The 12,279-nt window shown below is 39.8% G+C and overlaps 1 protein-coding gene across 1 annotated transcript in view; it reads left to right on the top strand.

The window, feature by feature from the left end:
* Positions 1 to 4,995, top strand: part of ALG8 (ALG8 alpha-1,3-glucosyltransferase) — a 43,011-nt gene extending 38,016 nt beyond the window's left edge. Inside the window, exons 11-13 of the mRNA XM_044666005.1 lie at positions 1,758 to 1,855; positions 3,278 to 3,350; positions 4,293 to 4,995. Of these exons, the coding sequence (XP_044521940.1) occupies positions 1,758 to 1,855; positions 3,278 to 3,350; positions 4,293 to 4,521 (400 nt within the window). The 3' untranslated portion in view covers positions 4,522 to 4,995. The remainder of the gene's footprint in view (positions 1 to 1,757; positions 1,856 to 3,277; positions 3,351 to 4,292) is intronic.
* Positions 4,996 to 12,279: the final 7,284 nt, after the last annotated feature.

The following is a 12,279-nucleotide window of genomic DNA, read 5'->3' as shown; positions in this document are numbered from 1 at the left end:
CTCTTTACTCTTTCACCCATCTCCTCTTTATTCCCTCATACAGGCCATTTGTTGCCTTCTTGCCTAGACTATTGTAATAACTTCCGGATTTGTCTTCCTACCTCCAGACTCTACCCTTCAATCTTTCAAAAGAAGGGAAGGTCACATCTATCATTATACATGCTGAGCTGGCTGAAAATAAGGCATCTCAAAAGAAAGACTGTGAACTCTCTTTTCTGCTCTCCACTAGAATTTAAAATAGCTGATGTGACTACCAATTTCAGGCTTCCCCTGGGGAACAGGGAATGGGCTGCTAGTGGGCTAAAAGTGGTTAGAAATGGACTAGAAGTGACTTCAAGTCCACCTCTATCATTTTTGCCTATGTAACCTTTGAAATGTTGGGGACCAGTTTCCTTATCTTTCAAATAAGGGGATTGCACCAGATATCTTGGAGGCCCTCTATAGATCTGGAATTTATGATACTATGATAGTGGGGGGAGGGGGAGTTTATTTCTGTCTTATAGACTTTAGGCAGTGATTATAAAAATCATTTATCCTTCTATTGGCTTATCATCTTGCCCTACCCAGAAATGTCAACAACAGCAAACATTCTCCGAATTCTTATAGCCCTGTCTTTTTTATACTTTGTAATACACCTTGTATTATGTTTGTATATGTGGCTTCTTTCCCTTGCTAGATGGTGAGTTCATCTTTGCATCATCCTTGACTATTCCTCACCACCACCACACCCAACACCTGACTCAAGGTCTTAGAGTACAACCCAACAAATATTTATCATATGCCTACTGTGTATAATGCCCTGTTCTAGGCTATGGGTTAAGGGTGGAAGGATAGGGTGGAGAAGAGAATACAAAGCTTCAATAAAATAACATCACTGACATGTAAAACTCAGTGGAATTGCGTGTCGGCTATGGAGCGGGGTGGGGTTTTGGAGGGGAGGGAAAGAATATGAATCATGTAACCATGGGAAAATATTCTAGATTAATTAAATAAAATTTTCAATTAAAAAAGAATAATAATAAAAATAACATTACTGTTCTCCAGTAGAGGTTGAACACAGAAGCTGTAATAGACAATATTACATGATAAGGGACAGCTAGGTGACTCAGTGGATAGAAAGCCAGTCCTGGAGATGAGATGACCTGGATTCAAATATGACTTCAGACACTTCCAAAGTGTGTCACCCTGGGCAAGTCATTTAATCCCGTTACCTAGCCTTTATACTCTTCTGCCTTGGAACCTATACTTAGTACTGATTCTAAGATAGTAGGTAAGGGATTTTAAAAAATAAAAGTAAAAAATAAGTATATTAGAGAAGTTTTTTAAACGGTTATTATTGGCCAAAGAGATCAGAAAATGTTGAGGTGCTGGCAAATAGTCAAAAATCAATAAATATGAATAAATGAAAAATTAGTATCCTTCACTTGTTAGTTACATTGAAAAAGTGTTATCTGTTTGTACCACCCAACAGAAAGCAATATCAACAACTCACATGGATCTGAGCACTTTAAAGTTTATAAAGCACTTTCCTCACATCAGCCATATGAGGTGAGCATTGTCATCCTCATTTTACAGATGAGGAAGCTGCAGATCTCAGAACTTTAAATAAGTTTAACAGTTGGCTCTAGGCATTGTGGGGCTAGGATTCAAACATAAGTGACCTGACTGACTAGAGCACTCTTTATTCACATTCTTTAACAGTGATTTGAGGGGATTGTTTATAAGACAGTTAATCAACATGAGAATTTTTATTCTAGCCTTTTGTCTGTGGGAAAGCCACAAGATGCTGGGATTTATCTGCTTCTGACCACAACCGGCCATTATTCCCTCTTCCCCTTGCTCTTCACGGCCCCAGGTAAGTGGGCTTCCTGCTTCTGTTGGTTTGACCACCTTCCACTTTGCAATAAGGTTCATTTCTGGTTTAAGTTTCTTGTCTTCACTTAACATAAATGGCCATTCCAGGGGCACTGCAAAGAAATCTGGCTATTCCCTTCATTGGTGAATTCCCTAAGGTGCTAGCACACCCTCTAGTCTACCTCTAATCTTTAAATGCCTAGTTAAAATGATAGGTATTGCCCTCTGTCCAGCACTGTGAGATGTACTTGAAATCTTCAATCCTCTCATATCTTAGGTGAGGAGACTGAAACCCAAAGAAGTTAATAGGTGTGCCCAAGGTTGCATAAATAATAAGTGTCAGGGACAAAATTTGAGCTTGGGTCCTCTTGACACAAGGACAGTGCTCTTTCTACAATCTTATCATATTTTAGGTAGAACAACATTCTAGAGGGTAATTGAACCAAAAGTTCCAATTCTGAGTCACCAAAATTTAGACAAGGAGGAGAATGGAAAAATTAGATGAAATTTTACCAAGCAAGAAACTTTTGTGTCCTCTTCCTTATATGGGTGGAGACAGGTAAAGTCTCTCTGCAGCATCCATTTTCTGACTGGACAGAATCCCTACTCTCTTCCATTCGTGAGGTAGAGGCTTTCCCTGGTGACAGGAAAGCCACCACCCAGAGCAGTGTCCTAAGGCACAATCACAAAATCATGGTAAACTTTACTTAGGATGCAACTAACATTATATTTATAAATTATGTTGGCACGATATCTTATAAAACTACCTTGATGGGAACAGTTTTATTCAAGGCATAACTAGAGGTATATCTACCTATGGTATATCATTGAATATCTAGAGCAATATTCCCATCATTGTATTATCTTACTGATTATAATAAATAGCTTCTTCTCTACTCAAAGCTCTTCATTGGCTTCCTGTTGTCTGCAGAATAAAGTTCAAATTCTCCTCCTTAGAACTCTGACGACTTGGCAGCACCCTGATTTTCTAGCCTTAGCCTATCACTGTCCTTTAGATCTCTACAGCCCTGCCAAAGGGTTCTGCACTACCCACTGAACATACCTTGTCTTTTCCTGTTTCTGGCCTTCGCTCAAAACCTGTACCTAGAATGCCGTCTTTGAATTCCTGGCTATTCTTTAAAGACCATTGCAAATGCCTCCTCTGGAGAAAGCCTGTCCTGATCCACTCACATGCTACACTTACTTCACTCTTTTACCTTCCTAATGCACTTAGATGACTGTATTGCATATTACACTTATGTTTTTGTGCCTTATCTTCCCACTAGATTATAAACTTAAGGGTAAGCAAGAGGCCTTGCTTTTACTTTTTCTCTCTCCAGAAAGTGGCAATGTTTTGTACATAGTAGGGTTTTAATAATATGTTTATTAATGAATGAATGTAATCTGTACTTTTGTTTTTTAGAATTCCCTATTAAAGTGTTACTCATGCTACTATTCACTGTTTATAGTTTTTCATCACTGAAGACTTTGTTCAGGTAATCAGAAAAAAATTACTTTAAGTCACATTTACTCTTGTAAAATATGTTGCTTCTTAAACGAGTAAATATATCATTTCCCATAATCAATACATTATGAATTAGAGCAGTTTTTAAGCAGAAGGTTTGGAGAGATATGCTCTTATTGAATTACAAACTCACATTGTGTCATATCGATCACTAATTCATACCTCACTAAGTAGGTAAGTGATTGTGAAATGAGTTGGTTATGTCTGCTCTGGTCGCAGCTGTCTACTACTTGTCTTTAGACTCCTCCATCTCCATTGCTCACAGACAGCCCCATTATTAGCATCTCAGCAGAATTATAATATACTGGGGTTGGGTGCTACAGAAATTTAAGGATGGAATTTATTATTTACAATTAATAATAATGTTCTGTCATCCATGTTTCCATATGTGAAACCAGAAGCCACTAGGTGTTAATAAAGAGCATGGTACTCAAAATGAGGACCTGGGTTAGAGTCCCTAATACTTGTGTAATTCTAGGCAGGTGTTTTCACTGAACCTCAGTTTCCTTATCTGTAAAATGGGGTATGATAATGCTTATTGTACCTACCTCCCTACATCATAGAGGTGCTAAGAGGAAAGCACTTTGTAAAACATTCATGTGCTGTGTAAAGTATGTTGTTATCTTCACAGACAAAGAGATGGAAGGGATCTTAGAGATTTAATCTAACATTTCCACTTTATAAAAGAGGAAACTGAGGCTGAAAGAGGGGAAGTAATTGATTCAAGTTGGTATAGCGAACTGAGGACAGAAGTGGCTCAGAATATATGCCCTGGTCAGCCTTATGCCATGCCACCCCACATAGCCTCTCTTATTTTATTCCCCAAGATAATGGATCTTGGAAATTTGAACTGGAAAAATGTTCATTCAACTAGAGGGATAGCCCTAAAACAGTCTTTTTTTTCTTTCCTTAGAAAAGAAAAACTTCTTAATAGGATGGAAACCATCTACCTCATTGGCTTGGGGCCTTTGGAAATCTGCTGTGAACTTGTATTTCCTTTCACCCCTTGGAAGCTAAAGTACCCCTTCTTTCCTTTGTTCCTGACTTCGGTATATTGTGCAGTAGGCATCACATATGCTTGGTTCAGACTGTCTGTTTCAATGTTGCTTGGCCCTGCTGTCGGCAAGGCAAAGCTACGATGAATAAAGGGACTGCTTGGATGACTTCCAGGCAATTACCTCATGGAAAATTAACCAGCATTTGAAAAAGGTTGCTGGTGGCAGAAGCCATTCATTTCAGTGGGTCCTGTTTTGAACATGTCTGCACTATTCTTCCAGACTACCCGCTGATGTTTTTCATTTAGAGAGGCTCTATTTTTCTTTCTTTCTTTTTTTTAAATTAGAAAGTACTGGTGTTGCCCACCACAGCAACCTGATTGTCACCATGGTGAGAAGTCACTTGCCCTTCAAAAGCTATGAAACAGAAACCCTGCCTCCTTAAAATTGTCTGTCGGAGAGAGTAGATTGCTGTGCTGCATATAAATCTTGCTCAAGATAAATAATAGGTTCAAATCCAAACAGCATAGTTATTTATAGCCTGCCAAATAATTGCTGGCAAGATAGAAAACATAATTACAACCACACTGGGGGCAGATGTAAATAAAATACCACTTTATATTTCTGCATTACATTTTTTGGCTCACTCACAGCTAGATTTCCCATTGGGACACAGATGAGCAGATGGTGGCCTTGCACCACTGGGTACCCCTTGTTCTGGGAATCCTTTTAAATAAAATAATAGAATGATTCAAATGAAGGGGGAGGGAGGAAGTGGGGGAGAGACAGAGAGAGAGAGAGAGAGAGTGAGTGTGTGAGTGTGTGTGTGTGTGTGTGTGTGTGTGTGTGTGTGTGTGTGTGTGTGTGTGTTTGGTGGGAGGAGGAGGAGGATTTCTTACACTGGTGAAGGAGAAGAGTAACACCAAATAAATTGGGTCCAGGTTGGCTTTCTGCTTACATAAAATCAAGAATGTAGTTTGCTATGTGGTAATGCTGCCAGCAGAGGGAGCACACTGTGGAAGCAGTTGTCTTCTCAAACATTTATATACTCCATTGAAGATGGTCATTAAATCACAGAATGGGAAAGCTGGAAGGGATTTGAGAACCCAGAATGCTAGGGCTTGGAGGAATCTATTTAAATCCTTCATTTTATAGATAAGCAATCTGGAGTCTACAGAAGTTGAGTGATTTACCCAAGGTCACACCGCTGCTCGTTGACAAAGGGGAAACTAAAAATAGTCTTGACTTCAACTATGAATCAGCATAGCATAGGAAATTGGGAGGGGGTAGATTGTTGCCATTAAGTATTTGAAGGACTAGAATATGGAAGAGGTTATCTTGTTCCTGAAGAGCAAAGCAAATTTAGGCTTGAAATATAGGAACACTAACAAACCAACCCCAAAATAATTGCTTTGAGAAGTAGTAACTGGCCCCCCCTGTGAAAGTTGCAAGACTGCTTCTTAGGGCTATAGAGTATATTCTTGGCCTAGAGAGGTTCTTCAAGTTCTATGATTTTGTTCTGCCTACTCCCTTTTTCTACCTTCAGATTCTTTCCTCTTGAAGCTTTTGAATATCTTTGGATTTTTCCTTTGGGATAGGATCTCTGATTTCATTCATGGTGGCCTCTTCTGATGTAAAAACAATACACACACCCCAGACTCCCCTGTAATTCATTGTCTTAGAGCAGTGATGGGCAAACTAGGGCCTGCAGGCCAGATTGGGGGGGAGGCCTAAAATGTTTTATCCAACTGCAAGACATGATTCCTAATATGATGAATACAATGAGTAGGATACAATACAATGAAACTTGAAAGAGTTGCCTTAGAAACTGTAGTATAGAGAGAGGGGTCATATAGTTTTTTTCTAGCTTTGGCTGAGTTCTGAAAGCAGTTAGGGGTTTGGCATCTTGAGGAAAAGTTCAGTTGTTTAGGGTCTCCCATGGAGGGAGGTTGTTTGATCAGCGGAGCTGCCTCCTTACCTATCTGTAGTATTGGAATTTAGCCTAGCTTTGAAATATTTATTTAAGAAATTGTTATTTTGAATAAACCCTTTATATCTTCCTTCCCAATATTATTTCCTACCTTCCCTCCCTTACCTTATATGTCTGTGGAGTTAATAAGGAGAGTAATTAGAGAGGAGTTCAAATCTGTGAAGGGTTAATTATAATTGACAATATTAGATATAAAGAAACTAGTCAGTCATCATTTATTCCCTTTAGATATCAAGAGCACTTTGTAAGCTTGAGTTAAAGGCAGGTCCTTACTCAGACTCCATCTCTGCCTCCCTTCCCCCACCTGAGGTTCCTGAGACAACTGTTAGGGCTTCCTTTGATCCACTTTCCTGACGCATCAACCTTTAAAGATAATAAACCCTTTTGTGTTTTAACAGACTTATTAGTATAATTGATCAGTTAGTTATTAAGAGAGGGAAGAAGAGGGAAAGAACTAACATACTCTGGGCTTGAAGGGAAGCCGGGTATCCATCTTGAAGGAAGGTGTAACTTCAAAACAAGTCCCTTCCTGTGAAATTAACTAAGCCTGTTGTTAATTTCAGTTTAGTCTATTTCCCTCAGCCTGTGTTTAAGTCTGAGTCCTGGTCTATAAGCCCTGCTGTCTTTGCCTGTTTAGATTAATTCTCCCTCTCCCTGAAGATCTTATTCCTTCAGTGTTAAACTCCTGACCTTAGCCCTATTATATCCTGAATCTCCTTATTCCCCCAGCCTACCTGTAGCCTAGATTTACTATCTTAATAAATCCCTGATAACCTCCTTTCAAAATTCCCTTGTACCACACACCTTTCCTCAAATTATCCACATTACAAAACAGACTGACAGATGAGCATTTCCTTTCCTTTGGCCCCTTCTTTAAAAAGTTTGCCCATCACTGTCTTAACCTGGTTAATTAGCATGCCCTTGGTCAAATATCTAGTACTTCAGAGTTAGTCCAGGTCTACTTATAAGATTACATCCACCACACTTCCTATCATATACCTCTGAAAGAACATAGCCAAACTTTGCCTCATCTCTTTTTTTTTTAAACCCTCAACTTCTGTGCATTGGCTTATAGGTGGAAAAGTGGCAAGGGTGGGCAATGGGGGTCAAGTGACTTGGCCAGGGTCACACAGCTGGGAAGTGTCTAAGGCCAGATTTGAACCTAGGACCTCCCATCTCTAGGCCTGACTCTCAATCCACTGAGCTACCCAGCTGCCCCTGCCTCTTCTCTTAATGCATATCCAAGTGTAATAGGTTTCCAAGGACCCACGCCTATTAAAATTTCTCAAATGTGTTTTCCTGCTTGCCAGCCACTGGTGACATAAAGAAGGGCATTTTGCTATTTGGTTTGAGGAGAACTGCCCAGAACACATGGCTGCCCCTTAAATGTTAGCCAGTATAGACCTATATGGTACCTAAATATTTTAGTTAGCCACATTTTTGCCATAGAGTGTCTAGATGCCAAAAGGCAACTGGAAAAGATGATTTTGGGGGACAGCTAGGTGGTTCAGTAGATAGAAAGCCAGGCCTGGAGATGAGAGGTCCTAGGTTCCAATTTGGCCTCAGATACTTTCTAGCTGGGTGGCCCTGGGCAAGTCACCCCCATTGCCTAGCCCTTACTACTCTTTTGACTTGGAACCAATACATGGCATTGATTCTAAGATGGAAGGTAAGGGTTTGGGCTTTTTTTTTTTTAAGATGATTGTGTTATATATTGGATCTGGATTCATTTTTCTAACAAAACCTAATTATTATGTTTTACAACTTATATTGGAGAAAAATGAAATGATATTGAGGAATGTGCCATCCTGTTAGACTAAAAAAAAATAGTCTTTAGCCTTCCTCTTCCTCAGGAAAAAAATCCATAAAAATGATAAAATAAGGATGCTCATCTACAATTTACATTTTGAATTTTGTAGAGCTGAGCAAAATCTAGAATAAGAAATCATCCCTACCTAATGAGTCTAGGGCTCTTAACATTTGATAAGATTTCTTCTTAAGGAACAGGAGAACATGGAGATTTGCCTGCCACAACACTAGAAGGTTAACATCAAGCATGTCAAGCAGTAACTTTCATTATTGGTTGAGCTGGAAGAGACCCCTGACCTGATCTAGTCTCCTTCTTGGAGGTCTTCAAGCAGAAGCCTTCCCAAGACTTGATGACTACTTCTTGGGTTATTTTATAGCAAGGAGTTCTTTTGAGTATGTGTTGAACTAAATGGCCACTAAGGTCCCTTTTAACTCAAGATTCATTGATTGACATTTGTTGGAATTAGTTCGGTCTGCCCTTATAGGATATCTTTATTTTGGTAAGGGTATTATTCTCTTAGCTGACCAAAATCTTGGTAGTAGGGCTTAGCCAGTCAAGATTAGAGACAGAATGATGAATGCATCGGTGGAATTTCCCCCATTTGGTCAAATGGATATTCAGATGTCACAAACACCACTACATTGTTGTATTATTTTTGTTCTTTTCAAAGAGGACTAATGACATTATGAGGATGATGACTTGCACATGCGTTGGACTTAATTGAGACAAAGTAGTTGTATGGCTTAGTCAAGTCACTTAACCTTGTTTGCCTCAGTTTTCTCATCTGAAAAGTGATCTGGAGAAGGAAATGGCAAATCACTCCAGTAACTTTCCCCAGAAAACCCCAGACGGGGTCATGAAGAGTCAGACATGACTGAAATGACTGAAAAACAACAGCACCACTATAATAGAGTCTATGTGAAGAGCATTGTGTATGTCAAAGACTCATTTAGTTTATGTACACAGTACGTTGCTTTAATTCCAATTTTTTTGTGCAATGGATTTCCATCTTGAAATCAATGTGTATGAGTGGAATGATTAAAGCACCAGATGGAATTGCCTCTCTATCATCTGTGAAACTTGTTTCCTATCAATTAACGAAAAAAATCATTTCCAACAGGATGTGGCCATTATAACAGCTCTTGAAGCAGCTGAAAGAACATATGCTTCCATTGTGGTTGGTGGTAACTGAAAAGATAGTAGTGATTGATCCATTCCGCTCTGGAAGCTTGTACTGGTCACAACTTGTTTCATTAATAGCAGCAACTAAACTTTAATATTTCTTGGTTGCAAAGTGCTTTAGATACTTTGTCATCTTGTCTTCATGATAATCCAGAGGCAGCCTACTTTGGTTAGGGGGGCAGCCACTGAGTCAGGAAGACTTGTACATCCCACAACTGATACATACTGACTGCAAATTACCTGACCTCTCAGTTCTCCTGCCAATCCTATAGACTGAAAGTATAGAACAGTTGCCAGTCTACTGTAGACACGGGGTTTTCTCACTGGGAGTTCTTTATATAACAGTGAAATTATAAATCTAAAAGAAACAAATAACCTAGGTAGGCAGATAGCATATTATCCCTGTTTTACAGAGGAGAAAACCAGCTCAGTATATCATAATAAAAAAGAGCATTGGATTGTGAATCAGGAAAAATGGGTTCTAGTTCTAGGCATTTGCTAACTCAAATGATGACCCTGAATAAAAAAACTTCTCTCTAGGTCTCAATTTTCTTGTCTGCATTATGTGCCTCTATTGTTTACTCATGTTCTGGAATGATTCACTCACCCCCAGCCTGCTCTCACTGACAGGTCTAGGTTCCCTGAGAAGGACCATCACCATTCTGCTCCCAACTACACTCAAACTCTCCCAGGGCCCTAGGGGTACACTCTTGTAGAGGAATACACTCACTCTAATCACTATGGTAGCTCAAGTTTCCATTTATGAAAACGTAGTAATCACAATAACGATACATCGCATGTTAAACATGGCCATTTACTTAATAAGGAATAAGATCAAAGCAATAGGTACTAATAGAAGGCAAATATAGGAATATTAAATACATTGCAGTCCACACATAAACTTAGATCATGTTTTCCTACTAGTGCACTCAGCATCTGGGGGGTGGGGGGAGGAGTGGGCACACAGAAACATAGCAGGGAAACAAACATGTGGGGAAAACTCATCTCCTTGACTAACTTGACCTCCACTCCTGGAACCAGGATGGCAGTGTAAGGAACACTACAGTTTGCCCAAATCCACCTACAAATACGCCTTTAAATGAAGAAAAGCAGGAAGAAACCAGATAAGAAGGAAGAGTGGATCAGCCTGTGCAACTTGGGACTGGCAGAACAGGGACCAGGCCACCACACATGGCCCAGGAAAAGGTACCAGTGGGATAAACTCGCCCAACAAGGCTGAGAAGGGTACCTATGGGACCGGCCCACCAAACAACCCAAGAGCAAGCTGGATCAGCAAGCCCAGCATAGCCTGGGGGCAGGGAAGGAATACAGTAGGATTGGGAACCAGCCCACCTCCAGAGACAGCAAGGGAACTGGCATCAAAGAGTAGAATCCAGTTAGACAAAACAGCTGCAAGCAACCCACAGCAAGCCAGCCAGGCCACCATCCCCCTGCAACTGTGGGACTCAAAAGCAGTTGGACATACTCCACATATCCGAGCAAACTACACTGCAGGCTTGGAACAGCACTCTATACCAGGAGCAAAGCAAAACTTCGACATATAGACAAGGTAATGAAAAAGAGTAACTGATAAGACAAGCAAAAGACAAAGGAATAACCTGACCTTAGAGAGTTACTTTAGTGACTGAAAAGATCAGAATACCAGCTCAGAAGAGGGCAACAATGCCAAAATGGAAGTATGCAAGGCCTCAAAGGAAAGGGCAAAAAAGTGTTAAGTCCCAAAAGAACTGGAAGAATTTTGAAGAAGTTTAAAAAATCAAATAAGAGAAATGACAGATTCAACCACTTGGGAAAAAATTCAAAAAAGAAAACACCTTCCTAAAAAGTAGAATAGACCAAATGGAAAAGGAGACTCAAAAACATAAAGGTCCTATCCTATCATTTCCTCACTCAGTAAATTGCATTAGCTCCCTCTTGCCTCCAGGAGCAGATATAAAATGCTCCATTTGGAATTCAAAGCCCTTCATAATCTGGCCCCTTCCTACCTTTCTAGTCTTCTTACAACTTAACTTCCCAACAAGTAGTCTTTGATTCAATGACACAGGCTTCCTGGTTGTTCCATAAACAAGACACTCCATCTCTTTGCTCCAGGCATTTTCTCTGGCTATCCTCCATACCTGGAATACTCTCTTCCATTCTACCTACTGGCTTCCCTGGTTTCATTTAAAGCTCAACTAAAATTCCATCTCATCTGGAAGCCTCCCCTAACTCCTATTAATTCTAGGGCTTTCTCTCTTTTTAATTATTTTCTGTTTATCCTGCATATAACTTGCTTTGTATGTATTTGTTTGCATGTCTTACCCCCCATTAGCTTGCATAAACTCCTTGAGAGCAGATCCTGTCTTTTGCTCATTTTGTATCTCCAGGTCTTAAAGTACCCAGTACATAATAGGTACTTAATAAATGTTGATGGATAGATTGATTCAGTCTCAACTCTTTGAAAATAACTTTGATTTAGCTTGTGGTTGGCAACTAAAGCCTCCTTTTCTGTCCATAATCACGTAAATTATATTTCTTCTGTATCACAAGACAGTTCTGATGCCTGCATTCCTCCAGTTATTAACCTAAAAGTTCTCTAATTCTTCATATACAAACCACCAAAGCATAAAGTGCCCCTTCACTCTGGTGTTCTATAGCTTGTCACATTTAACTGAGTAATTGCTGTCTCCGAGTAAAATCTAACTTTAGGAGCTGCGTTTCCTAGAACTAGGCAGATCTATATCCCAGACAAATGAACTGTCAAAGCAGACAACTCAACAGCTGCCTTTCTCAAGGTCAACTTATGTCCCAACCAAATGGAATTAATGTGGGCTGCCATGAAAAAAGATGTCCCACTCCCTGCCAAGTAGCTGTAAACAATCAAAAGAACATGAAAATAGTAACTAAGTGATTGGTATGGGGC

This window comes from Gracilinanus agilis, chromosome 3 (genome assembly GCF_016433145.1).
Source record: "Gracilinanus agilis isolate LMUSP501 chromosome 3, AgileGrace, whole genome shotgun sequence".
NCBI lineage: Eukaryota > Metazoa > Chordata > Mammalia > Didelphimorphia > Didelphidae > Gracilinanus > Gracilinanus agilis.
Note: the sequence above shows the minus strand (reverse complement) of the source record. Positions and strands in the feature narration are given on the sequence as shown.